This window comes from Pundamilia nyererei, unplaced genomic scaffold, assembly GCF_000239375.1.
Source record: "Pundamilia nyererei isolate P.nyererei 1_Seehausen unplaced genomic scaffold, PunNye1.0 scaffold00235, whole genome shotgun sequence".
NCBI lineage: Eukaryota > Metazoa > Chordata > Actinopteri > Cichliformes > Cichlidae > Pundamilia > Pundamilia nyererei.
In genome coordinates this window covers 826,577-851,477 of record NW_005187636.1, presented here as the reverse complement: position 1 = coordinate 851,477, position 24,901 = coordinate 826,577, and the positions used below count along the sequence as shown (strand labels likewise).

The 24,901-nt window shown below is 39.6% G+C and overlaps 1 protein-coding gene across 3 annotated transcripts in view; it reads left to right on the top strand.

The window, feature by feature from the left end:
* Nucleotides 1-24,901, top strand: part of magi3a (membrane associated guanylate kinase, WW and PDZ domain containing 3a) — a 105,134-nt gene that overhangs the window by 62,754 nt on the left and 17,479 nt on the right. For all 3 annotated transcript variants that reach the window (XM_005749023.1, XM_005749024.1, XM_013914892.1), the window contains exons 2-8: nucleotides 3,307-3,423; nucleotides 7,433-7,552; nucleotides 17,248-17,454; nucleotides 19,753-19,915; nucleotides 20,779-20,858; nucleotides 21,542-21,599; nucleotides 23,414-23,520. In XM_005749023.1, coding sequence (XP_005749080.1) covers nucleotides 3,307-3,423; nucleotides 7,433-7,552; nucleotides 17,248-17,454; nucleotides 19,753-19,915; nucleotides 20,779-20,858; nucleotides 21,542-21,599; nucleotides 23,414-23,520 — 852 coding nt within the window. The remainder of the gene's footprint in view (nucleotides 1-3,306; nucleotides 3,424-7,432; nucleotides 7,553-17,247; nucleotides 17,455-19,752; nucleotides 19,916-20,778; nucleotides 20,859-21,541; nucleotides 21,600-23,413; nucleotides 23,521-24,901) is intronic.

The following is a 24,901-nucleotide window of genomic DNA, read 5'->3' as shown; positions in this document are numbered from 1 at the left end:
CCACATGCCTCGTACTACTACCCTGGCAGGCCAGTGATGTGCTGCCTTGTAACCTAGCAGGAAGCTGAGAGTCGCTGCACTCCCCCTTTCTCTCATTCTCTTTCTGTCTCTGGAGATATGATGTGGCAGGCTAACGCAAGCTGACAGGCGGGCCACAAAGGCTACCCTGTTAGAGGCTCTTGAGTAGGAGTTTGCTTTGGGCAGTGGAGGTAATTTGCATGTGTTTGTGTGTAAGTACGAGAGAGAAAAAGAGATTGATTTTTGTTGACCCTGCGTTGTATCTACACATAGTTGCGGGAATTCTGTGGTATCGGTTAGTACCCTCTGTTGTCCACACTGAAACCAGTTGATCTTTCAAGGCCTTGTGTGAAAATAGATTTGGGGTGAGTTTACCAAGCTTGATAAAAGCCCTGGCGGAGGGGTAATCACTCCTATCTACACAAGCTTGACCCAGTGGGAGGGTTGGGATGTATTTTCTTTATGTTTATTAGAGTTTGGGGGTTTTCATTTCTCATAGCTTCTGGGAACATGGACCGCAGGCTTGTGGCTTTTGTGGGGTTTTGTTGTGTATTCAAAGCCAGGCAGCTTTTGTTTCATTGACCTAAATTCCTTACATTCATTGTGCCAATAAAAAGTCTATAGAGTTACATAATAGATAGCCATGCTTCTCCATGCCTTAGCACTTACTTGTACCACTGACATGCTGCAATTACAGTATCGTTTCAGCTTAAGCAAATTAGCATGTACATGAAGGATGACTGGAACCCCCAAAAATTCCAAAAACCTGCCTGTGCCTTCCTGCAGAGCACAGTGCCACAGTACTGAGTTGTGTTGAGCATCCAGTAAACAAGAAATTCAAAACGTTTTATTAAAAAATATTCTCACCACCACTTTTTAAGACAACATTATCCTGCTGATCTGCACTCCTTGCATTACTTGTTTTATCCCCTTAGGGAATGAATAACAATGAATTTAATTTACAATATTTTGGAATTAGGTGGGTTTTTATTTTGTCTTATTCCCCAGCTGCCTCGGCTCTCCTTTAACACTTCCGAATGAAAATGTCATAAAAATATTGTTCAAGTTTTTCTTGAATAGGAAAAGCTCTTACAGAGTGTGGGAGGTGTAGGATGCGCCACAAAAAAATCATTACTTTCACTATGGGAATATTTCTCTTTGCTATTATGAGAGTTGGATTTTTTTTTCCTACATTTTATTTTCTACATGTGTCTGTATGCGTATGTGTGTGTATTTTGTAAATTAGTGAATACATTTGAATGCAAGAAAAAGTTTTTAGTTGTTAATTAAAATAATGATGCAGAGTACTATTTCAAAATATTTATGAGCAGATGAGCCAACAAGAGAATCGCTCTTACAATTTGTAAAATTACATATTTACATATTCTGCTGGAAGACGTGACTGACTTAAGCTCCCCACAGTAGTTTAATGTCGATCTCATTTGGAGTCTGTCATTTTCTGCATGACTTGTGTTTGATTTGTCAACATTTCCTGATTTGGATAAGACATCTGCTGGATTTCACCACTTCTGTCAGAGACTCTGGCAGACATTGGCACATCTTGGCCTTGCGTTTCTGCATTTTGGGCTGCACAAAGAAAAAGGGACAGATGCATAATACAAGACTTGATTCTGATCAAAGTCAAAGTGTTTTTTGAGAAGAAGAAAAAACCCCAAAGCCAAACAAATGGCATGACAATTGATGTAGATATCACATCCTTGTGCCCACTCCCTTAGTCAGCAGCGTCAGGTTAATTGTGTACCCCCTGCTAAGCAGTGGTGGAGAGAATGAGCTTTGATGCCCGCAGTGGTAGTGAAGACGTATTCAAAGCACATCCTGCGTGTCCCTTCTTCAGAAAGAAACTTATGCTCCACACACAGCTTGAGACCACACAGTGGAAGAGTCTAACTGTAGCAAAGAAGCACAAAGGATTTTGCTCTTGGTTTCTTTCTTCTCTCTTCATCTCTCTGTGTACTCTATGATATTCCATCACTCCAAGAAGAGCTGTAAATCTTCTTCCTGCACTCTCTTTCTCAGACTTTGCTTCCTTTTCTTTTGCTTCTAAAAAACAGCCATCCTAATGTTCTGTTCCTGTTTTGTTTGTTTTTTTGTTTGGTTGTTTTTGTCGTGAGTGCATCTGAATTATTACTACAAAATTGTCCAATTAATGTTTAATCAGATCACTCCCCACACTTGGATTAAACTGCTGTTCCTACTAGGAAATAATAGTGCTAATGTTATGCTCTTGCCTTTTGCCATGCGTCTGGATTTTTAACGATAGAGCTTAATAAATATTTAATCATGTGACTAATAGGTTTCATTCCGATCGGGATTGGATAGAGATCATACTATGTACATTTACCTACAGTTGTGTGAAAAAGAAGGTTTTCCAAATGAGGACACAATAAAAAAAAAAAAAAGAAGAGTTCCTTAGCAGGTCTTGAATTACATAAATATGTATGTCTGATGGGTTACATTGATTGACTGAACCTACAGTGGTGGGGAAAAATGTATCTCAGGGGTCTAACTCATCGATGATAAAGGTGGGCATAGCTACAGTGACATCATCCATTGGTTTCTGATGTTCTGCGTTAAAGCCTTGAGATCTTGATTTAACAAACAAACAACAAAAACCCGTTTTTGACAAGGAGGGGTGTGTCTGACTGTGAAGTGCTTTGGCTGGCAGCTAATTGGTCACAAGCCGTTATGTAATGAGCATACCAAGGCCAATCCTCCTTTTTTAAAACATAGCACCTGTGCTATCGCCATCTGGTGGCCATCAGATAAAATTGGCTTATTGTTTGTGATCTGGAAGCTAGGTCCATCTTTTGCACAGTTTATTTCAAGTGTATCTGTAACCTGTGTATTATTCTCGAGCACGTTTCAAAAATAAAGTTTTTAACTAAAGCTTGGGTAAAAAAAAATATATCTATTTTTATTTCTTTAAGGCTTATTCTTTACGTTAGCATGATAGCATGAAACATGACAGTGATCATTATTGGAAGCGTAAAACTTTCATAGACTTGCATGCTACTATGTGCTCCTAATCACATAGTATCAGATGTAAATATTTACTGTCCCAATATGTGGTGTTTTTGATTTGGGCACTGTAGCAGGGGTTATTGATTAGAGCTTTCCAATATTGTTGGTTATAAAATAAAATTTCTGATTATCTTTTTTAATTGTCTTTAAATGTAAATAATCAAAATGGTGTTTTTAAAATGTGTGTAGTTTGGAGGCCGTCCAGTGTGAATTCATAACTCAAACTTTTCTTTTCTTTCCCTCCAGGTAAAGTGTTGAATACTGATTTGCGTCACTACCTCAGTCTGCAGTTTCAGAAGGGCTCCCTGGACCATAAGCTCCAGCAGGTGATTAGGGACAACCTGTACCTGCGTACCATTCCCTGTGAGTAGCTTCCTCAGCCTTGGGCCCTTCAGTCTTCTCTCTCTGTCTGGGTCTTCTTGTTGCCCTCTCACCTCTCCAGATGGAGCGTAGTCTCTTCCCATCTGTAGCACTACCTGTTATGCATTTTCCTCCAGGCCCTCCCTATTCTTTAATTCAAATAAACCCCTTTAACTTGTTTTCTGTTAATTTCTTCTACTTACACTTCAGTATTATAAACTGCAGATTTTCACTTCTTGATCTTACCAAAATTTGTAAAAGCACACAGTCCTATGAAAACCTGAATAGGCTTTTATATGGATGTCTACATAGGTAAAATGTATAAATATAGACTTCAGTGCTTGTGGAATAAAAAAGGGTGAAAAACTTTCAGTGTTTTTATGTTTAATAATGGAGTTTTGCCCTCGTGTATATGAAATATTTAATTAAGAGAGATGTTTGTCAGTTTCTGATTGTTGTCAGACCTTGGTTGTGTTCGATTTAAATTCAGGAAAGAGTAATTCTACATTTTCTTCCCCATTTACTTTCCACCCTCTGATTTTTTTCCCCCCTCAGTTTGAGTTTGCTCCACTGCTCTTTTGGAATATTCTGTGTTTATACCCGAGTGATTTAAAAATGGACAACAAGGCCAACAGGCGTAAATGAACGAGCAGCTGCAGTTCTCTGGGATGCGCAGCTGAGTTAAAAAAAACAAAACAAAACATAAACAACAATGTTTTTGCCATTTATCACTGAGACAGCATTTATTACTTGTGCAACTCACAGTTAGCATTTGGAAAGCTTTCACTTCTGACATTTTGCTTGTGGGGGACATTATTCAAAAGACAGTTGGAGGTGCATTTAAGGAATATTGCTGTGTAGAAGTATCACTGATTAATTTGAGATGCATATTTATTTGTGTCTTACCGAATAATCATGCTTGCTGTCGTGGAAGTTTCACAGTAGTTTAAAGTTTAATCATTAGACCTCCTCTCCTAATTACAGTGTGATAAATAACATCTCAGTCTTTTCTATCTCAAATAAAATGCAAATGTTACATTTTCTCACATTATCACAATGATTATCACAGCTGAAAAGCCAGTGTTGTAGTTGTACCTGCTTGTGCACATTTGGGTCTACTTTAGTGAGTTATTGTGGAAGATAATAGAAACTGTGAACCACGCGTATCAACACTGCGGTTTGGCTTCAGTAGCTCAGCATATGTCCGCTGTCCAGTTTGCTCATTCAGGCCTGTGCCAGTGGCTTATCACAGTGCACTCAGCCAAAGTGACCCTGTGAGCAGCCTAAATAGCCATTACAGCATGATGCCATGCGCTCATTACAGCACTCCAAATAGCATTTCGGAGTGACAGAAGTATGACTTTGCTTTTCTGCTGCACACAGAGAAGCTTCATTAAGTGTCACTCTTGCCTCCCACAAACTGGGGCTCAAGCCAGTACCAGGGGTCTAGGTCACCCAAAAATCCTTAAAGCTTCACTAAATTCCAACACCCAACTCTACCGTCTACTATCGCTCTCTCCTTCCCTGGGTATTAATATCCATTGCAGCACAGCACTCAGGCCCACTAGTCTCGCTTCACAATAAAACACCAAGGAAGGATGGTGCAAAGGTAAAAATAAAGTGCCTCAGGTTTTCAGTCAATTGCAATTTCTATTTTGAGAAGTTTAAAAACAAAAACTAAGCATAGCTGTTGCACTGAACTCTTCACTTACTGTTTTCTACTTACTGTAAGTCTCAGACAACTGTGGATGATGTGTGCCAAAATGGACAAGCTAAATGCCCACTTTCGAGTGTTTATTGTGTTTTCACTGTAGCTATTGAGCCAGCAACTGTAACCAACACTCATATTTCCATGTTCCTTCATGTTAGCGTTCTGATTTATTGTGTGTTTATCGTATATTACAGTCAAACTCACACAGTCTGACTAAAAGTTTGAAGTTGGCACTATGCGATCAAGCATCTGTCAGTTTACAAATGGCAATCCACGTGCTTCTTTACTCATTCTTTTTTGTTTTGCTGCAATTAGCATCTTGTGGGCTTGTTGTTTCTTCTGGTGCTCCACTGAGTGGGTGTTCAACCTGCAAAATACAGTTCACGACTAAGAAAATCCATGAAACACAGTTCATATCTAACACTGGAGAGCTGGATTTTGATGTGAAGTCAGAATAACCTCCACAGACCTACTGTATCAACTACATTTACTTTTTGTTTTTCTTCTGTTTTGCTCCTGTATTGTTTTCATACAGTTGTTTCATCTCTTAAAAAAATCAAACACATAAACTAAAAGTTAAAACAGGCTTGTATTTTCCGGTGAGAATTGGCAGCAAATTTCTTCTGGTGCTCTCTTCAAGGCTCCTTCTCCCAGTGCTCTTTTTTTCAGGTGGCTCTTTCCACTGTCTAACCATAACTGAATAACAAACTGCACATACAGTTTTATTTTTGCTATCTCTTTCATGTTTTAAAACTGTAATGTTATTGTTTTCTCCTTTATTTTGTGTTATTTTGGGAGGTTTCTGCTACCTTTTGCAGTCATGTTGCACCAACTTCATATGAATACATTTACATGATTGTATAACAGGAAAACCGATCCAGTGTCTTGGAGTTTGTTGGTAAGGTAGCTGAATTAACAATAAATAGCTACATAATACATTTCCCTATTCCTTCTTCCAAAAATGAGCTCATATATCTTCTTCTTGTGATTTTTATTGGTCTCATCTGATTGCTCTGTTTGACAGAATAAAAGATTGCCTTTGCAAGAAACTAAGCAGTTTCAGATGCGATGGCTCACACTGCAGTCGGGATGGATGTTGACACAGAAAGAAAATGAAGAATGGGGATGGGTTCCTATTAAGCTCTGAGTTAAAATCCCTCGTGCCTGCAGTGCAGTCAGATAGCAGAGCGGTTTAGCTGAGGTATTTCAAAAGGCCTGATTACATCTAAGATGATGGTAAGAGCAGCTGGCGTGTTAAGGAGCATTAAATTATTTTCATAACAGTAAGTTTTCAGTGTCTTGCCAATGAGACCATCAACAAGGGAAAATGTGACACTTTTTAAATCACAGTTGCAGCATGGTACTACTTAATGGCTCTTTGCTGGAATTGAAAGTGCTTTAAGGTTGCCTGTTTCAGGGGGTAAAGGACTGTAAAATGAAGGGAAAAGGAGAACAAAGGATGCATTTGGGGAAAAAAGGGAATTCTTCTTTCTCTATTATTGTTTTAGGCAAAGCAACTGCCACCGATCATAACCATTGACATTTGGAAATACACTGCAAGTATGCGTGATTTGCTTGTTGTTGTTGTTTTTTTATTTTTTATTCTTTTTTTTAGTGCAGGAAACAACTATTGTGGCTAATAAATCAACAGAAAGGGCTTTGAGGTGACAGTGCGTTATATTCATTTGAATCTATTCACAATAGCAGTTTGTGGTTTGTTGATAATGAGGTCCCATAAAATGCGTTGCATAAACAAACAGTTTATTTAGGTAGCTGTAGGCTGGCATGTCAAAAGTGTACAGCACCAGGATGTACATTGGATTAGTTATTATTAATTTCGGAGAACTAATTTCCACACAGAGCAGACATGCAGATGGTGTTATTATTTAAAAAAAATATGTGTAAGGTCAACAGAGAGCTTTCTAATTTTTCTCATTTATCGTGCTTAAAGTGGTGCTGTTCTACACAATCAGCGTCAAAGTATGTAATTAAAAATCTTGTTCATTGTCATCACTTGTACTTCTTCTGTATTGTGACAGCTGTGTTGCTCTGTGGAGGACATTTTTTTCCCTCTGCTTCATATTTGAATAATGAATTCATCGCTTTGCTGTCCCAGCTTTGTTGACTATTCATGATGCAGACACAGATTCTCCCCTGAGCATTGTATTTGGACTTGAATCACATCCCTGTGGGCATGTTGGATTGAGTGTCACTTCCAACCCCCACTCCCACCCTGGCGATGAATGGCACATTCCACTTGTTTGGAGTTCCTACTGTATTAAACTTTCTCATTGTTGGCAGGTACTACTCGGCAGCCTCGAGAAGGGGAGGTTCCGGGAGTGGACTACAATTTTATCAGTGTGGCGGAGTTTCGTGAACTGGAAGAAAGTGGACTGCTGCTGGAGAGTGGCACCTACGATGGTATGTTCTCATACACAAGGAACACAATATTATGGAGGGGCCTGGATAGATAGTTTACTTTTAAGTGGGAGAAATAGGGAGTTACAAAATATCAGACACACATCAGACCCTGACCTTGGTATCGAACTATAAAATGATTTTGTTCTTTTCGGACTTTTGTCTGGTTGTTGATTGTTGTGAATACCAGTTTTTCCTCTGAGCATAAAATACAGCCACTTTTAATTATTGTTATAAATAATGAGAAACAAATACTGTACTATTATAGGGGTAGATTTGAAGATTGAGTCATACAGACAGCCACAGCCACTGGCAGTCACTGTGAAATTTTTTGCCCCAGGCAACTGCTAGCAACTATTTTTCAAGATGTTGCTTGCCAGTGCGAAATTGGTTGCAAAGAGGTATGTGATGCCGCACCAAAAACCTCTATGTGATTGCCCTTTGGTTGCTAGCAGGTAACCATGGTTGCCAATAGTTTGCAAGATGCTGACTCTAAACACTCGCCAAGCCGTAGTAAAAATTTTAAAAAGTGTGATGGAAAACAGAAACTTAGACAGTTTGTCTTCAAAGTAAAAGTTACATCTTTTGAGGTGTGCTTGCTGCAGGTTGAAGAATAAATGTTGAGTGTTGGAAGACAAGCCATCGCCTTCCAGTAGCCAGTAGCAAATGACCAAAGCAATTACAAGGAAAATTTTGGTGCAGCAAGTTCTTTGTCACATATCAGTCTCTAGGCTTGTGTGACTAAGGCTAAAGATGGATTTAACTGTAGTGTGACCCCTGAATTGGTGCTAAAATCATGTCTACCATAATGAAATCCTGCAGATGTTCTGTTTTGCCATCGCACCATAAACAAACCACATCAAACAAGACAACTTTTCATTTAAGATCACTCTGCTCAGATTGTATTCTGGCTCAGTTGACATTCTTTTCATCGGCCTAAAGTAACTGGACCAAACTGGAAAACACTACAATTTCTGTAAATACTATAAACACTGAGGACAGACCAATGTCCCAGTCCATTCCAGTCGCCAGGGTCCTGGTTATTAGTTGTCTTGTGAATTTGCTGAGCTGTACTCAGTAAGGTCATCAGGTGAAATCAGCACATTGCCCGTGTCATCAAACTGCCATCCTAAAAATGAAAGAACTGGAGATAATATATCCCCAGATGGCTTTACCCCATTCACCTACTCATGATGTCGAAAATGTGTTTGCTATGTAAAAGCTCTTTCATCTGCCCTCTGTCCCACATCTGCTCCCGAGAGACTGGCCCTCCAACCCTGAGCCTATGAGCCAGTGCTCGGGATAAATAATGGATCCCCCCCTGTCCTTTTCTGCCTAATGTAACACTACCATGTGTGTATTGAATGGAATAGAAACACAACCTCACAGAGTTAATTATTAATGCCAAGCCTTTTGCTCAATAAACTTCCACACAGACCTACAAATAGACAGACATACTTTAAAGCAGGAAGTGAGAGGGTGAAATATTTGACCTCATAATGGCTGGCCTTGGTTAGTGAGTCATCTACTTCACATTGATTACTAGTGGCTCCAGGCTTTATATTGTAGATGGTAAAATTAACATGCACACCATGTACATTATCTGATAATGCATGTTTTCAGAGGTCCCGTAAAGCCCATAGCTCTTTAGGGTTTTTTGTTGATGATTTATTAAAGCACATGGATATTTTCTTTAATTGGATTAAGGGTATAGTACCCACATTATATATGATTTATGTTGTTTTGTGTGTCTTAGTGTGAAAACTGTTTCTTTTTTCCTTCTTGAACTGAACTTTGAATGTCAAAGGTTCAGGGAAAACAACAGTGAATCATCATTTATCACTACCTCTCCCTTTCATGACACGCTTAGTACTGTTTGTAGACAGTGCATTCACTCTCTACTTTAATACCATATAAAGATGTGGTCAAAAGCCAACAAGACACACATTAATGTCATATTAATTATGGGGCTCTTAATGATTTCCTTGAAGTGTTCTTTTTCCAGGATGGACTGATTAAACAGAATATATCTTTGGAGACTTTAAAGAAACAAGAATTGGGTGCACAAGTTTAAAATTATTTTGGAGTTTCTCAATGTACCAGTACTACTGGCAGCAAAACAGCCCCAGACCATGATGCTACCACCACTGTGCTTCACATTTGGTACAATTAATTTAAGTAAACTTCCAATTCTGCCAAGAAAAGTGTTCAAATATCCAGCTAGAATCATGCCAAAGGTTGCTGATGTCTACCAAAAGCAATTGGTTGGGCTATATCTTGCTACAGGACATTTAACCAAATATTAGTGAGGATGTATTTATACGTCTGACCCTGTGTGGATTGGAGAAATTCCCAAACAATTTAAAACCTGTGGATCCAGTTCTTGTTTTTCAGTCATTAAAGAATGTACCCTGGAAAAAAGAAAAGTTCCATGAAATGATTAAAAACCCACAATCACCATTACCTCTGAGACTAATCCTTCAGACCTGTGAATAATAGTAGCATGCTGTAACCAAGACCGAAACTCACTCTTGCTGCTCTACTAAAGGGAGTATTTGGTGGAGGAAAAAAAGTCTTTCACAGACTTTCAACTCACTAAACAACAATAGGAAGTTATTTAAGAAGGCCATTAAGATGAAAATACTTAACTAAGCATAAAAGAGGAAAATTGTGTTTTCAACAATCTTGCTCTCCGCTTTCCAGGGAAGTATTAGCATAAAAGTTGACTCAGCTGTTGGAGAACTGAATGGAGAAACTAAAACTACACAAAAAACATACAGATTGGTTTGCCAGTATTTCTTTTACAGAGAAAGTGTCAAAGTGTAACACTTATGTTGTAGCTGAAATTGATTTGGGTGCCTGTATGTATGTGATTTAGGGCATATCCGACTTTATGCCCCTCACTGTGCAAGGTAGAGAAAAGCCAGTGGTATGAATCATTCATGACAGATGCTGCAAGCAGAAATGGACCAGCAAAAGTCAATAAAACACTAGGCCTGCTACAGCTGATTTAATTGGATTTCATCTGGAAATTCCAGTGTTGTTTTAATTTTAATATCTTATTATTTCCTATGTTGTGTTCAACATTCATTTAATATGAATTCCTGATGCCACGGGATCCCATTATACTGTGAGCAATTATTAAAATCAGTGGGCTACCTAAATTTGTGGCTTGTATGGATCTGGCTATGCTTACATCCTCATCCGTGATTGTATTTTTTACAAGACTGCCATGGGAAACATAACCTTGATTACCTGTTAGAAGGTATAATCATAGGTCGGTGCAAAAATGGCTTGCTGGATGCACTGCAAATATAAAATACTACATAATGACATACTGAGGAAAAAGCACAGGACATGATTTACAGACAAGGCTGCACTAGGGTCTTTTTAGCTGACGGTTACAGTCTGAAGTTGCAGGCCCACCAGGGGATGGTTTGACAGGGGCTGAAAATGATGAAATCCCTTTGTTTGTGCAATGCCAAATTCATCCCCCATGACAATCATAGACTTTAGTGGAGAAGAAATGACTGTTTACGGCCTCCTTGTTTTGCTCAGCCACACTGCCTACAACCATTTTATAATAGGATATTTTTGGTGTTATAGGCTTTACGAAGTTCTGAGACAAAGCTACGTAACTGTGGATTAGATTTGTAACAATGCAACAGGCCAGTTTTCACAGAAAAGGGGGGTATAAAGGTGCTGGACTGGCAACTGCTACGTTTGCCTATTCATGGGAACTGATTAAGAAGTAACTCATCTCTAAGGAGTACAAAAGAGATGGTATAGTACTCAATTTGATTTTTGCACATACAAAAAAGAAAAAGGAAACATAGAAAGGGAAGAAACGGCTGAAACTGAAATTGAGGAAAATAAAAGATATAGAAAAAAAAAAACTAGTTAGGATTGACAAGCTCAATAATAAAAACAGGAATTTACAGTAAAGATATGAATGGTGTTTAATATATTTTGGGTTTCACAACACAGACTCAGGAAATGAACATAAACTAGAGAGGAAGTTCATTTATGAGAGGCAGGTCAACAGTAGATTGCTAAGCTGTACACACACACAAACACATGGAGGCCGAGCAGGAGAAAGCAGGGTTGACAAGGTTGGCTTGTGAAGTGTGAGCATCCATGCCAAGCAGGGCCTACACCCAGTGCCAAGGCTGGAGCATAAGAGACGCTTCACCCGCCTGAGGCATAAGCAATCAGTGATGAGGCCTGGGCAGGCTGGGCACTACCCAAGAGAGTGGAAGGCCATCCTCAATGATTAATGAGGGTCGGCGACTGCAGCCGGCAGGTTCAAAGAGTCAGAGGGATAAATGTGGTGAGGGTGGAGGGGGCGGTCGTGGTGAGAGCTGAACCAAAGCATAAATCCTTAAGAGGTTTTTCCCATGCTTCCACAATATAAGGGATGTCTCCAATTTCCTTTTGTCTTTGAAAACATCCCCACAAAACATTTGCTAGCAATTCCCATTACTAAGTGACCCTGACTTCATGAATTCTTGCTCTGTAGCATCAGAGCTCATAACAAAAGTTTCTCTGAAGGATAAAGTAGGATTTGGAGGAGTTAATTCTCCCTGCAAATATAACTGTGGTAACAGTTGTACTCACATTTTATTCAGTTACTCACAAGTTGGAGATGTGATACTGTATTCTGGCAGCTGCTGACTAAAACAGATGGCATGATATCTACACACACACACACAATCTGTATACACATTCTTTCCCATCAATAAACACATGAGGACTGTGGATACATTTCGTCTTGGGGTCTCTGGGGAACAGCAGCCAAGTTTAAAAACGTGTTCTTTTACACAAAACTGTTTCTTACGAGCAGCAAACATACCCTTGCATGTTTAGTATGAGTGTGTGGCTGTGTAATCTTCTGACAGTGCCAACCAAGTGTTAGCTGAGTTAAAATGAAAATGACTTTGCTTTACACTGTCCATCCACCACTCACCACCTATCTAACAGGTGCTTTAATGTAATAACACTATGCTGAACTTGTTAGTACTTTGAGGATGAAAATTCACAAGCTGTTGATGATGGATAGTAATACGTTGATCCACTGTGATTTTCTGTATTTGAGACAAACTTTCCCTCAAGTATGTTAAATATAGAAACCAAACTGAGATGCATATAAATCTCATCCAATGTTTGTGAGTGGGTGACTTACAGGAATTTGGAATTCCAAGATCAGGAGCTTGATCTAGATCTAAGCTATTAGGGAACAAAAAAGGGGTTCCTACCTAGATAAAATAGTAATTCTTACTCTAATTTCTTTCTGTATTTGCTGCTTCTTGTTACATTTTTTTGGTAGACCACAGCATATTAATTGGCTAAATGAGAGCCCACATCAACAGGTGTCTATTTCTGTCAATCACATATTGTCACGGGTAGCTGCTGGCATGGTGGCCTCAGGGCTTTTTCCTTCTCCATTTTCTTCTGAGAGTGAACAGTCCATTCATCTTAGGGTAGTAATTAAGGTGCAAGATTCATGGTGAGCACTCTGACATCATCGAGGTTGCCAAAAGGTGATCGTATCCTATTAAAACCAGAACCTTTTGTCTTGATAAGGATGCATAAAGCATTTGTTAATTAGGCTGAAATATGTCAGCACCATGCATGGGTCAGATAAGTTTCTCCCTTTTTTCTTGCTTTCGTGAAAAGAATATGGCATAAATATTAGGGAAAGAAAAGCAGGAATGTCCATGTTGCTACTATGACATATGAGGATTGCACACTATGTTGAGATTTTGGAATTTCATTTATCAGTAGAGATGTTTATATATAAATATGTGGAAATGAAAAGCAATGAACTCTTTTTCTTTCCCTTTTTGTTGAAATGATGCAGCTGCGTTAATGTGAGTTCCTGGTGCAACAGATTGTTGGGTGCACTGGGTTGGCTAGACCAGTGGTTCCCAAGTGGGCACACTCATGAACCCTAGGGTTGGGAAAGGCAGTGTAAAACAACATAAATTATACTAACCAGCAGTGCAGGCAACCCACCACAAAAAACAAACAAACATAAAAATAAAAATTGATTTAAGGCTTTAACAAGACCAGAGAGCTCAAAAAGCTCATCCAGAGTAAGTCATCTGTCTGGAGAAGTTAGCTAAAGCTAATAAGCTCACACGTGAACGCCAAAAACTCCTGGCCTATTTCAAATTAGCAGTAGATTTGATCCAGAGCTGGCCAGACTGTTTGTTTGTTTATTGTTTTTAATAAGGCGATAGAGGCAAAGTACTTGCTAATGGTGTAGCAACACTCTTGCAAGGAAAGCCCACGTGTACAATCTGCAAATAGGCTGTGACAAATGGAATCAAAAGAAGGACTGAACTTTTTGTGTCACTCCACAATCTGCCACCTAGCAGATAAGAACTTTCTTAATCCTGAGGGATTTATTTTGTAGCTTTTAAAGATAAGACATGGTAATTTAATAATTTAAAATAGCTTCTATGTTTAAATATTAGCCTTCAACATAAAGAATAGAGGGTTTTCCTTGAACTGTATATTTTCTTAGCAAACTTTGTGTCAGCTGGCCTTTTAGTCAGTAGAGTCAATCAAAGATAAATAGAGTATTCAGAGCCACTGGATATCACACAACACCAACACCTCAGATGAAAGCAGAAAGGCACTGAACACATTTATTTACAAGGAGAAAAACTATGTATATGCAGAGAAAAAGATCCAGTCATCCTTGTAAAATGCAGCGAATGCCTGTGAAATGCTGCAGAAAGCTCACCTGCTGCTGGTGCTGCTTCTCCCCCTGCCACTTTCTCTTTTTAGGTTAGATGCAGTTAATGATTTTTTTTTTACCTTCTTATAGATGTTTTATATTGATGTCACAGTTAAGAAATATTTATTGCACTTAATCATTTAGTGGTCTTCAAGTCAAATCTTTCTCTTCGCTTCACTTTCTGCCACACTGAAATGAACACACATACAGCAAAGCTAAGGAGGCGTGTGCACGATGAAACGGAGAGCAGAGCTCGCCAAACCTCTGAATCAAAAAATGCTTTTAAAATATATCAATTTAAAAGGTTTTTCAAACAAATACTGCACCATTTTATACACATACAAACCCAGCTGTGTTACTAGAATGAGTTGAGGTATAAAGAAGTGAAAAGAGATGCACTATGACTTCATACTGTTACATTGTTTCATTTCACTTGTTCTGTGGACACTAATAATTTTAAATGGGTAAATTATTAATAGTTGCATCGTATTTTATTGTATTGTATTGAACTGATGGTACCTGGTGCATCCTACCACAATTTGAGAGAGAGACTCCTGAGTATCTCTTCGCTCCCACGTCTCTACACAGAACAGCTGAACCGACACAGTTCTGCCTTTCCATCAATTTGGCTCAGATATGCAACAGTAAATACAGCCTTTATTGTTCGTCTTTACTCTTGCTGTTATAATTTGCAGTTGTGCTTTTTGTGTATAGATAATCAATTGATCTTTTATTCTTTAGTTGTTTTTTTCACAGATATCTTTATTATTGATCTGTTAGAATCAGGAATTAGGATCTGTTTGATCTATCTGTTTGTAATAATGAAATATATTTGTTATTGTGTGGCTTGTCGTTAAAATAATAAAACATATATATTCTCTATAGAGTCATCACATAAAAAGGAAGATACAGATCACAGAACAGAATTAGATATATTATAATTATACGTAGTACATAGTAGACAGCAGATGCCTGGGGATCTTGCAAAGTCACAGGATATAAATGTTAAATGATATTAGCGGTGCATTAGCAAGTTCTTAATGAGCTGGACTCTACAGTTTTTAAACTACAGTTTAAAAAAGCATCTAGCCTGCAGTCTTTTCAGTTCACTTTGGGAGCTTATGGTTTTGTATCTGTGTGCTGGACGGAGGTAGTGATTCTAAACAAAAGCTGCTTTTCAGGTTGTGACTCATTAGTACACAGTAATTACAACGCAATCAATTTCAGTGTGCTTCCTTATTTTGGCCATCGTCTCTCCGCTCTTTGCACTGGGGTACTTAGAGAAGCTACGGGAACCTTTGTGTGAGCTTCAGAAAGTGGAACGAAGAGAGCAAATTACCACTTCTAATTTACCTCCTCCAATTTTTATTCCACGATTAAGCTTGCTATTAATTACAAACCTAGTAACCAATTGATTCTGATAATAATGCTCTCTAATTTAAATGTGCATTAATCTATTTACCTGACTCAGTTATGATGAATTTCTCACTATGATTCTAGGATGATTTTGTTTTTGTTTATTTAGTGTATCATAATTATAGCTGATTAAAAATGGTGTTTGGATGGTAACTCTTAATAACCTTATACTTTGCAGTCAGTGTAATAACGCATTTCAGTGTAAGGTACATTAATCTGAATGCTCTTTGTTTTCCTTTTAAGATGGCAAGCAATAATTTGATAAGGCTTTGAATATTTATTTATTATAAACGAGCGACATTAAACAATAGAAAGGATGATTGTTCCTCAATGTGGAACTTAATTCTATTTCCACCATATCTCTGTCAGTGAGAAAGTGGTCCTTCCCTTGTCTCTCTCCTCCCCGCAGACTCCTTGGTCACAGTGTCTTTCCACTCCCCGATGTGCCGTTTAACTGTTCCAAAACAACGCTCGGCTACTCAAACAAAGCACGGCACACTGCAATCCCACACAAAAATATGAGGACAATCAATACTTCCACCATACTTTCACGACTATTTTCTCACATCTTTTGGCCTCAATTGTTTTTCACAAAGAAAGAAGGTGGAGAGTAGTAAGTGGGTCACCCCGTTTTTTTTTTGTAGTTGAGAAAAGACAAAGGCTTGCTCTGTGGTGTAAGACCGTTAACTGCCTTAGGCTCCAACATGACAGCAAAGGGAAGCTGATGGACTTAAAGGGACAATCAAGTGCCCGAGAACCTTGGCATAAGCGCTGTGGCCACAATTGCCTGTGAGTGAAATAGTAAATATAACATTATGTTTTTTAGCACATAAACAAAATGAGTGAATCAAAACTTTTTTTCTTTGGCCACTTCAAAGATTAGAAGCCAGCAAATGATCTGTTGTTACAGTAATAGTCAGTGGTCCTGATTGAGCATATGGTATTGTGGGTCAGTACTGATTGTGATATTGGCATCTAGGAGAAAGGCTACAGACTTTTTCATAACCTGGAGATTTTCACAACATTTGAGGGTTACAACAGCAAATCCTTGGTCTTATTTTGTTCCAGAGTACAGGTCTGCCAGATAAAATTTGTAGGTAAAAAAAAAAAAGCAGTAATCTTTCACACTTTAAGTGATACAGTCTCTTTTTGGTCTGCTGCGAGCACAATGGTTTTGTGTGTACTTCTATCTCCTCTTTTCGCAGTACACTATAAAGCCAGAAAGAAACTCTTTTCATACCATAGTAAACATTTCTGGCTGTCTGTGTGTATTTTGGTAAAATTGAAGTGTCTACATTTAAATATGAGATCTTCAAAGCAGAGGCTGCCTAGCAATTTCTAAGTCTGCTCTAAGGGTAAAGGTAAGAAACAGATTACAGGTTAGCTGAGTGGAAGGGTTGTATGTGAATATGTGTATAGATAAGTGGTTGGGGTTAGGGTTATATGATGAAATTAATCAAGAAAGCTTGCACATATATTTTTTTAAATGTATTAAAGAATATATTTCATTGTCACTCTCGCGCTCTCTTCTTCCCAGGCAACTATTATGGGACCCCTAAGCCCCCTGCGGAGCCGAGCCCTGTACAGCCAGACCTGGTGGACCAGGTTCTGTTTGATGAGGAATTTGACACGGAGGTCCAAAGAAAACGCACAACCTCTGTCAGTAAGATGGACAGAAAGGACAGCGCTGCTCCAGAGGAGGAAGAGGAAGAAGAGAGGCCTCCTTTGGTCAACGGACTGACCGGTGAGGGACACCGCTGTTTTTAATTTTTTCATGGCTTTCACAAGTGTTAGTTAGTATTCTCTGCTAGCTGTATTACAGCTCCCTTCATTACTGGCTTTCTACACATTTAAACCCCAGCACTTTTTTGTTTGCTTGATTTATTTATTTTTCCAGCAGTTCATTATATTGTTCTCAGAATGCAAAACAGCAGGACCTTTTTACTTTTCTCCTTATCATTCTTCTCTCCAAATAAACATTCTCAGGATTAGCTGCTCTGCATGCAAGGTCGGCACTAAATCACAGCACTGCAAAGTCAAAATGTAGCCAAAGTCTGTCTGAGATCAATACAAGCAATCCCTCGGGTAGAAAGATAGTTTGTGCTCGTTTCATTCGCATACACAGATGCCACTGCATGGCTCAGCTAAGAGCTAATAGTGAGGATGAAATTGTAGCAGTAGTGAAAGTCATTACCTTAAGACACTCTTTTATTTTAAACACTACAAAAAGTAGAGTCGTGTGTTGCATATGCAAATTGAAAAATGTATCTCGAGTGGCAACAGCAGCAAATGCTAAATTAAGAAAGGTTTCTTTTCTTCTCAATTCTGAGTGCTTGCAACATGTTTTTAAAAATGAAGACGGAAAAAAAAAGATCTGAAAAATAAATTGTGCGTAGCCGTGGTTCAGGCAGGCAGCAAAGTCAAGCTTGGCTGCAACCCTGCACCTACAACCCCACGGTGTCAGTGCCGGCCCACATGACCTGATGTCTCGGTTGACACGCTTCTATCCTATTTAACAAACAAATATCATACCCCTCCTCTTCCTTTCATGCTTTGTCTGTATGCTCATGGGCATGGACCTTATGTGTAGAAGGACACATTAGGTCCCAGAGATATAATACACGGATTCGAATTCTAAAATAAATAAATAAATACATTTTTTTTTTAAAGATCAGTTATTGTATTAGGTTGAATTTCTATATTTCAAAGTAAGAAATTGTCAGAGATATGCATTGTCATCTCTGGATGGCAGTGTAGACCTCAACCAAGAGAAGATACTAATTATAGACAAATATCACTATTAATTAATAATAATAACAATAATAATGGATTGCATTTATATAGCACTTTTCTAGGCACCCAAAGCACTTTACAATTCCACTATTCATTCACACACTGGTGGAGGCAAACCGCAGTTGTAGCCATAGCTGCCCTGGGGCAGACTGACAGAAGCGAGGCTGCCATATCGCGCCATCGGCCCCTTTGGCCAACACCAGTAGGCGGTACGGTGCAGTGTCTTGCCCAACGACATAACGGCCAGGATGGACAGAGCTGGGGATCAAACCAGCAACCTTCCGGTTACAAGACGGGCTTCCCAACCCCTTGAACCACGTCAGTTGTCTCACTGAAAATACATGAATTCTTCATATGGTTTTAGAGTGCCCACTTAAAGAGGTAGCAGCTGGCATATTTCTGGGCCTTGAATGTAGTTAAGTACTGATTGTACATTTCTTTCATGTAATTTCGGGGTTTTTAGCAATCTTGCCTGCACAAATTTGCAACAGCTCTTCTGTTTATATTTCTTTGAAAGGGCTGAAAGCAGCTGTACCCTAGAGCAAGTGTCTGTGTGTAGTCGTTTATTCAGACTTTATAAATGCAGAAACATCTTTCTGGTTCTATCATGAAAAAGGGCCCTGGTTTCAGTACAAAGAGCTCTTGACTTCTTCCAGTCAACAGTTGTCACTATTTTTCCCCTGCCATTCCTTTATTCCAGCCAAACAGAGTGAGCATTCAATGCCACGACAAAGCTAGGTCACACACAGCCAGATGAAACCTGCAGATAAGAGCCTCACCCAGACAGGCACACATACACATCAAGATTAGGCAAATACCCTCACGCACAAGCAACACTATGATGCTAATAGAGTTGCGATGTAGCGCTCCCGGCTGGGCTGAAGCATTGGTCAACTCTGCTCTTGCCTGGGAGGCAGTTCTCAGTACATCACTACTGACATGCAAATCCTATGGCAATTGCTGCTCTTCCGTCCTCTTTGCGTGTACTCTCTCTGTCTCTCTCGCTCGCTCTCTCTACCCCTTACACTCCTGTGGATGTAACAGTCCGGCTAGTGTACAGAGGAAGAGCAGCTCGAGCAGCAGCAGCAGCAGCAGTAGGGAGAAATGCAAGGAGCCCAGAGGAGCTCCAATGGCGCCACATTCTCACGTCCTGTCTCCTTCTCCTTCTATCATCTCCCACACCACTACTCCCAACCCATTCCTATTTCTGTCTCCATGCCCATGTCCCTCTCCCCATGCCTGGCCACAGAGCACAAGGACAAAGCCGAGTGGAGGAAGACAGTGCCCAGCTACAACCAGTCAGCCGGGGCCATGGACTTGCGTATATGGAACACAGAGGATGAAAGTCAGGAGCCCTTGCCTAAAAACTGGGAGATGGCCTACACAGAAACCGGCATGGTCTATTTCATCGAGTAAGTAGCCTTTCTACTGTGACTTCCCTGTCTTGTTTTTGTCCTATTACACTCCCATTACATCACCATTGTTCTAATCCCATTGCTTGTAGTCCCAGTTTCTTCTTCATCTCTTTGTTTCTGCCTTGTTAACCCAGTATGTTTAGAGTTCTGACTTTTTCTGCTTCCTATTCAGTGCAACTCTCTGTACTGAATTACCAGCAGGTGCTGAACATGGAAGTTGTCTGTAGACTCAGCCATTGCAGTGGAGTTGAGTCTCAATAAAGTTTTTCCTTTTATTTCCCCTGCGTTTGATGTTGGTTTTGTTGGCTGCCGCTAAAAGCAGCAGGCCCGCATTGTTTACCTGGCCCGTTAGTGTGGCAAACAGTCAATGCTGAGCCACTGAGAGAGCCAAGTAAAGCTGCCTGCTGCTAAATCAATAGCTCATTCTGCCAGTGAGAGAAACAACAGGGTAAATGGAGCTCGCCACCCCTGACCTGCTGTCTTAGTTCTGCTCTTTATGATCTCTGCAACTGCTCACTCTTTTATCTTTCTGTGTCATCCCTTTCCATCTTTCTGTAATCTGTGACTTTTTTTTTCTTTTCATCTCCCTTATGCCTCAAACGGTCCTCTGAGCTTTGTTAAAACTGTACTAATATTTTTAAAAGGTTATTTAATAAAGTATTTGATCCCAAAAGATTAAATACTAGTCATAATCCTGTTTTGGGAGAGCTCTGTTCGTTTGCTAGAGATGGAAAAACACTCCCCGGGTGAAGTGGCTCCCAAGAGATCTAAGCGCTAATTGCTCAACTCTAATGGCATCTTAAGTATTTGAAAAATAATTTAAACTGTGCTTAAAGCCCTGTATCTTTTTCATATTACAGTCATAACAGCAAGACCACCACCTGGCTGGACCCACGTCTTGCCAAGAAAGCCAAGCCACCTGAGAAATGCGACGAAGGAGGTGAGGCAATAGGAGCTTGCTTTGTGATAAGTAACAATCGCGCAGGCACTTACAGCCATCGAGTCTGCTCACATTCTACCTACACTTTTCCCAAGTCCTTGTTGTATTGCCTCCCTGCCTCTCTGAAGGGGGCGCTGGCTAACAGACGGATACTGAACAGCTGAGCGCTCCTGGTCACAGTCATGCTGGTGACACAGCACAAACCCCCAGTCCTCAGTCCGCCCGTCCCCTCCTAATGGTTTCGTGGACACATGCAGAGAGCTCATCAGTGCAGCATCTCTCAAAAGGCAATTTTCTATGGCTCCTCTTGCGTAAAGATCTCCTCTGCGCTGCGTGTGTTTGTCACACAGCAGCAGAAACCCGAGATGCTGAACACATACACACCACTGGAAAGAAGGGCTGTTATTTTTTCCTGGGAGGCTTTCTAACAACACACGGTGTCCCCCCCTCCCCTCCCGCCCGTCTTCCCCTTCCTCCTCCATAGTGTGTATCAAGTCTTAAACACATAGTGACAAATAAAAGAAGGCCTCCTGTTCTGTAGGTGTAGCTAAGCATGCTGTGATGGTGCCAGTCAAAACACCACACTTCATTGAGTGTGTCCAATTGTCCATGTAGTGCCTCAGCAGTATCTTAAGTGATTTGAGTCAGCCTTTTCCCTGTCTGTTTTTTTCCCTTTCCCCCAGAGTTGCCCTATGGCTGGGAGAAGATTGAGGATCCACAATTTGGCACATACTACGTAGAGTAAGTAAAATTCTCTCTTCCTTTTATACCTGGAGATCCATAGAAATCTACACCTGTTGATAAGCATGCATGGTGATATTGAGTCTCTTAGTCTCTTTCCTGAAGAGACATCATTCTCGACCTTTATAGGTTTTCTGAAGCTGTTTCTGCATACTTGACTTCTCTAAAATGCCCATTTAGAATGGTTTCTATTTCAAGATATTTTTGTATATTCTGCAACATAAAGCCATATCACTTAATACCAAGCATATACATGTTGAGCTGCTGGATCTCAGGGGAACCTGTGGGACACGTGATAATAGTACATTATGCAATTGTGCAAACAGTAGTTTCCCACAATTCTGCTGAAAGCACCCTTGTGGGAACTAACAAGTGAGCTACAGCTTTGTCTGTGTATCTGAAAAAGAAAATACAGTGGAGACAACAGACAATGAAGATTTAGAGGTCCCTGAGATGGAAACGAGGGTGAGATTCAATTCTGATCGAGAGTGTAAACAAGAGCACAGTGTTTCATTTTAGTGCCATTACTGTGAACAAAGAGGAAGAGACCCGCAGGCAGGGGGGAAATATACGCGCCTGTTTATGCAAGAGGGTCATTGAGAGGCTCTCTCTCTCTCTCTCCCTTCTGTCTCTGTGTTTTTTTTGTCTGGCAAATTTTATTGTGAATGAACGACCAAATGCAACGACGTGACGCAAAGTCTCACTGTGTCTACAAAACATGAGGCGTGGCAATCAAGGATTGAGAAAGTGAGACAGAGCAAAAGAGGAAATGACAGAAATGAAGGAAATAGAATGTTTATCTCTTCAGACATAATGGCGAGGGTATCTCTGTGCATGAGTCATACGCAGTAAGAGTGCAGAGTACCCATGCACACACACACACACACGCGCGCGCGCACACACGTATACAGTCAGTGTCTCAGCATGTGGCTGATTCACTGTGCAGCATCAATGCATTTTCTCTTCCTAAGGTGCTGTAATGGTGATTTACAACCGTTAAAGCTTATTATGCAGATGAGCTACCTCTCTCCATTACCATCTAACCGTGGAAGGACATTTCCCTTGGTAACAGGAAATGTTTAAGCACACAGGTGTGACTGCAAATCATTAATTGTTTTTAGATTAAGTTTCGTGTTAAGTCCCCCAAGTATAGCTGCTGATCCTGGATTGGCAAAGCCTGGTTATATTAGGAAACTTCTGGAACGATACCACCTCAGTGCCTGTAATGTGAAAAAGGGCACATTTTTATTTCTGTCATTTTGCTGTTCATTAAGTCTTTTTATTCTCGCATTATGAGGCATTGAGCAGATGTTTATCCCAGCTATACAATATGGGCCCATAGCATGAAAGATTGCTACTGATTTCCTCCATGTAAATTCTCTCAGAATTCATTGGGCATGACAGTTAATTTATTTTTAATTAATGAGGTTTAGATATTCTCTCAAACCATTTAAATGTGCAGCAGTTCTGGCAAAGACAGGTTAAAGATTTTCGTAATGTATTTAGAACAGCTCACATATTATAAAGACAGCCTGTCTGCCTAGCACATGTTATGTCACAAACAGCCCTCGTATTCAAATCGCAGGTTTGCATGGCAGGCAAAGAACAGTGTCTGCTCTTTGGACAAGCACTATTCAGCGATACCAAACGGTGAACCATCAGTTGGCAGCTCGGACTGTCAACTGACATGAGAAACTCAGTAATAGATCAACAGTATGCAATCGAAACAAAAAAACATTTATATTTTCAATGCACATTCTAGCTTTATCTAACATTGGGATTTTTGCTCATTTAATATTATATTCCCTGTACAGCCACATCAACCAGAAGACCCAGTTTGAAAATCCAGTAATGGAAGCTAAGAGAAAACTAAGTGTGGACACGCCCATTGCTGCACCTCCACAAGCTGCTACGCCCTCAGGTAACTGCACCTACAACACTCGAGCCGCAGGCATATTAAAGTGGTTCATACACAAGGAAGGCTTGAGAACAAATTGTCACATTTTGTCAGTTTTGTACAGAAAACTGTCAGTGTGGAGGAAAATGGGTACTTTCTTTGAAAATCCAGTCATTAGAAGTTGAAGTTTCAGCAACATTTGTAATGAAGAACAACTTTACTGCTTGACCACTGCATTTCAGCCTGTAGCCAAGATCAACATTAAAATCCAGTCATTACCATTACTAAACACACGCTTGAAGAGTTTTATAGTAGACACATAGGTCTAAATTGCATTCTGAGATTTGAATAAGCAAAAGTTGCATTTACCTCAAAACTCAGGTCTTGTCTTTGTCGGTATTATAATACTTAAAATGTATTTTGGGGATTAATTACAACCAACGTGCTTCTATAAAAGCTTTAGTCAAACATGTCCAATTTGGGCTCATGACAAATGTCTAAATCAGCCCTAAGATCAAAATTTGTTAGTTGAATCCAGAAATGGCTAAAATAGATTTTGACCCCTAAATATTGGCAAAAGTGGCCCAATTGGGGGTAGGTGCTAATTTTCTGATGGTCACACTCCCCAAACTCGTCATCCTGGGTTGATTAAATTGGACTCATATGAATTCAAATTGTTGACAAATTTACAGTAAAATACATGTTAGTAGGTGCTAAATATATGCAGTCATGTCTGAAAAGGGCAGCATATTCTTTCCCAATGCCCTGTTGAAGACATTGTGATCTGCAGAAATTCCACCACTGAAATACATTTAACCTTTGCATGTCCTTCATTGGTGCCCTAGCTTGTTCAGAAACTAAACAAGTGTGATGTCCATAGAGAGATGAACTAATATGTGATTATTTAACGTTTCATATAACGGCTTCCTTATCTAGACTTGATGAAATATTATGTAATGAAGCAGCCAGATGAAAAGCCAATGTTGAAATTTATATTTGCGTGTATAAGTAATGGACATACATATAAAAGTTTTTACTACTCAACTATTTCAGTTGTCAGATTTGGATTCAGCTTTCATGTCAGATTCCATATGAAGAAGCAAGAAAACCTCTAAAAGGTTATTGACCTGATGGCTGTCTTACAGGAAATTCAATCATGAATCTTTAATTAAACAAAATGTTTTGTACTAGTGTGTCTTTGACTTATGGTAGTGGCGCTACGATCGATAGCTCAGGCAGTGGTAGTTTAACTCAGTAACTTCTCCACAGGGCGATTTTCCTTCATAAGATGCAATGCAGTCGACAGTATTATTAAGATGTCAGCTTTATAGTTCTAGCTTTTTGTTCAGCAAAGATATTTATATAGATTTGTGCGCATATATATATATATATATATATATATATA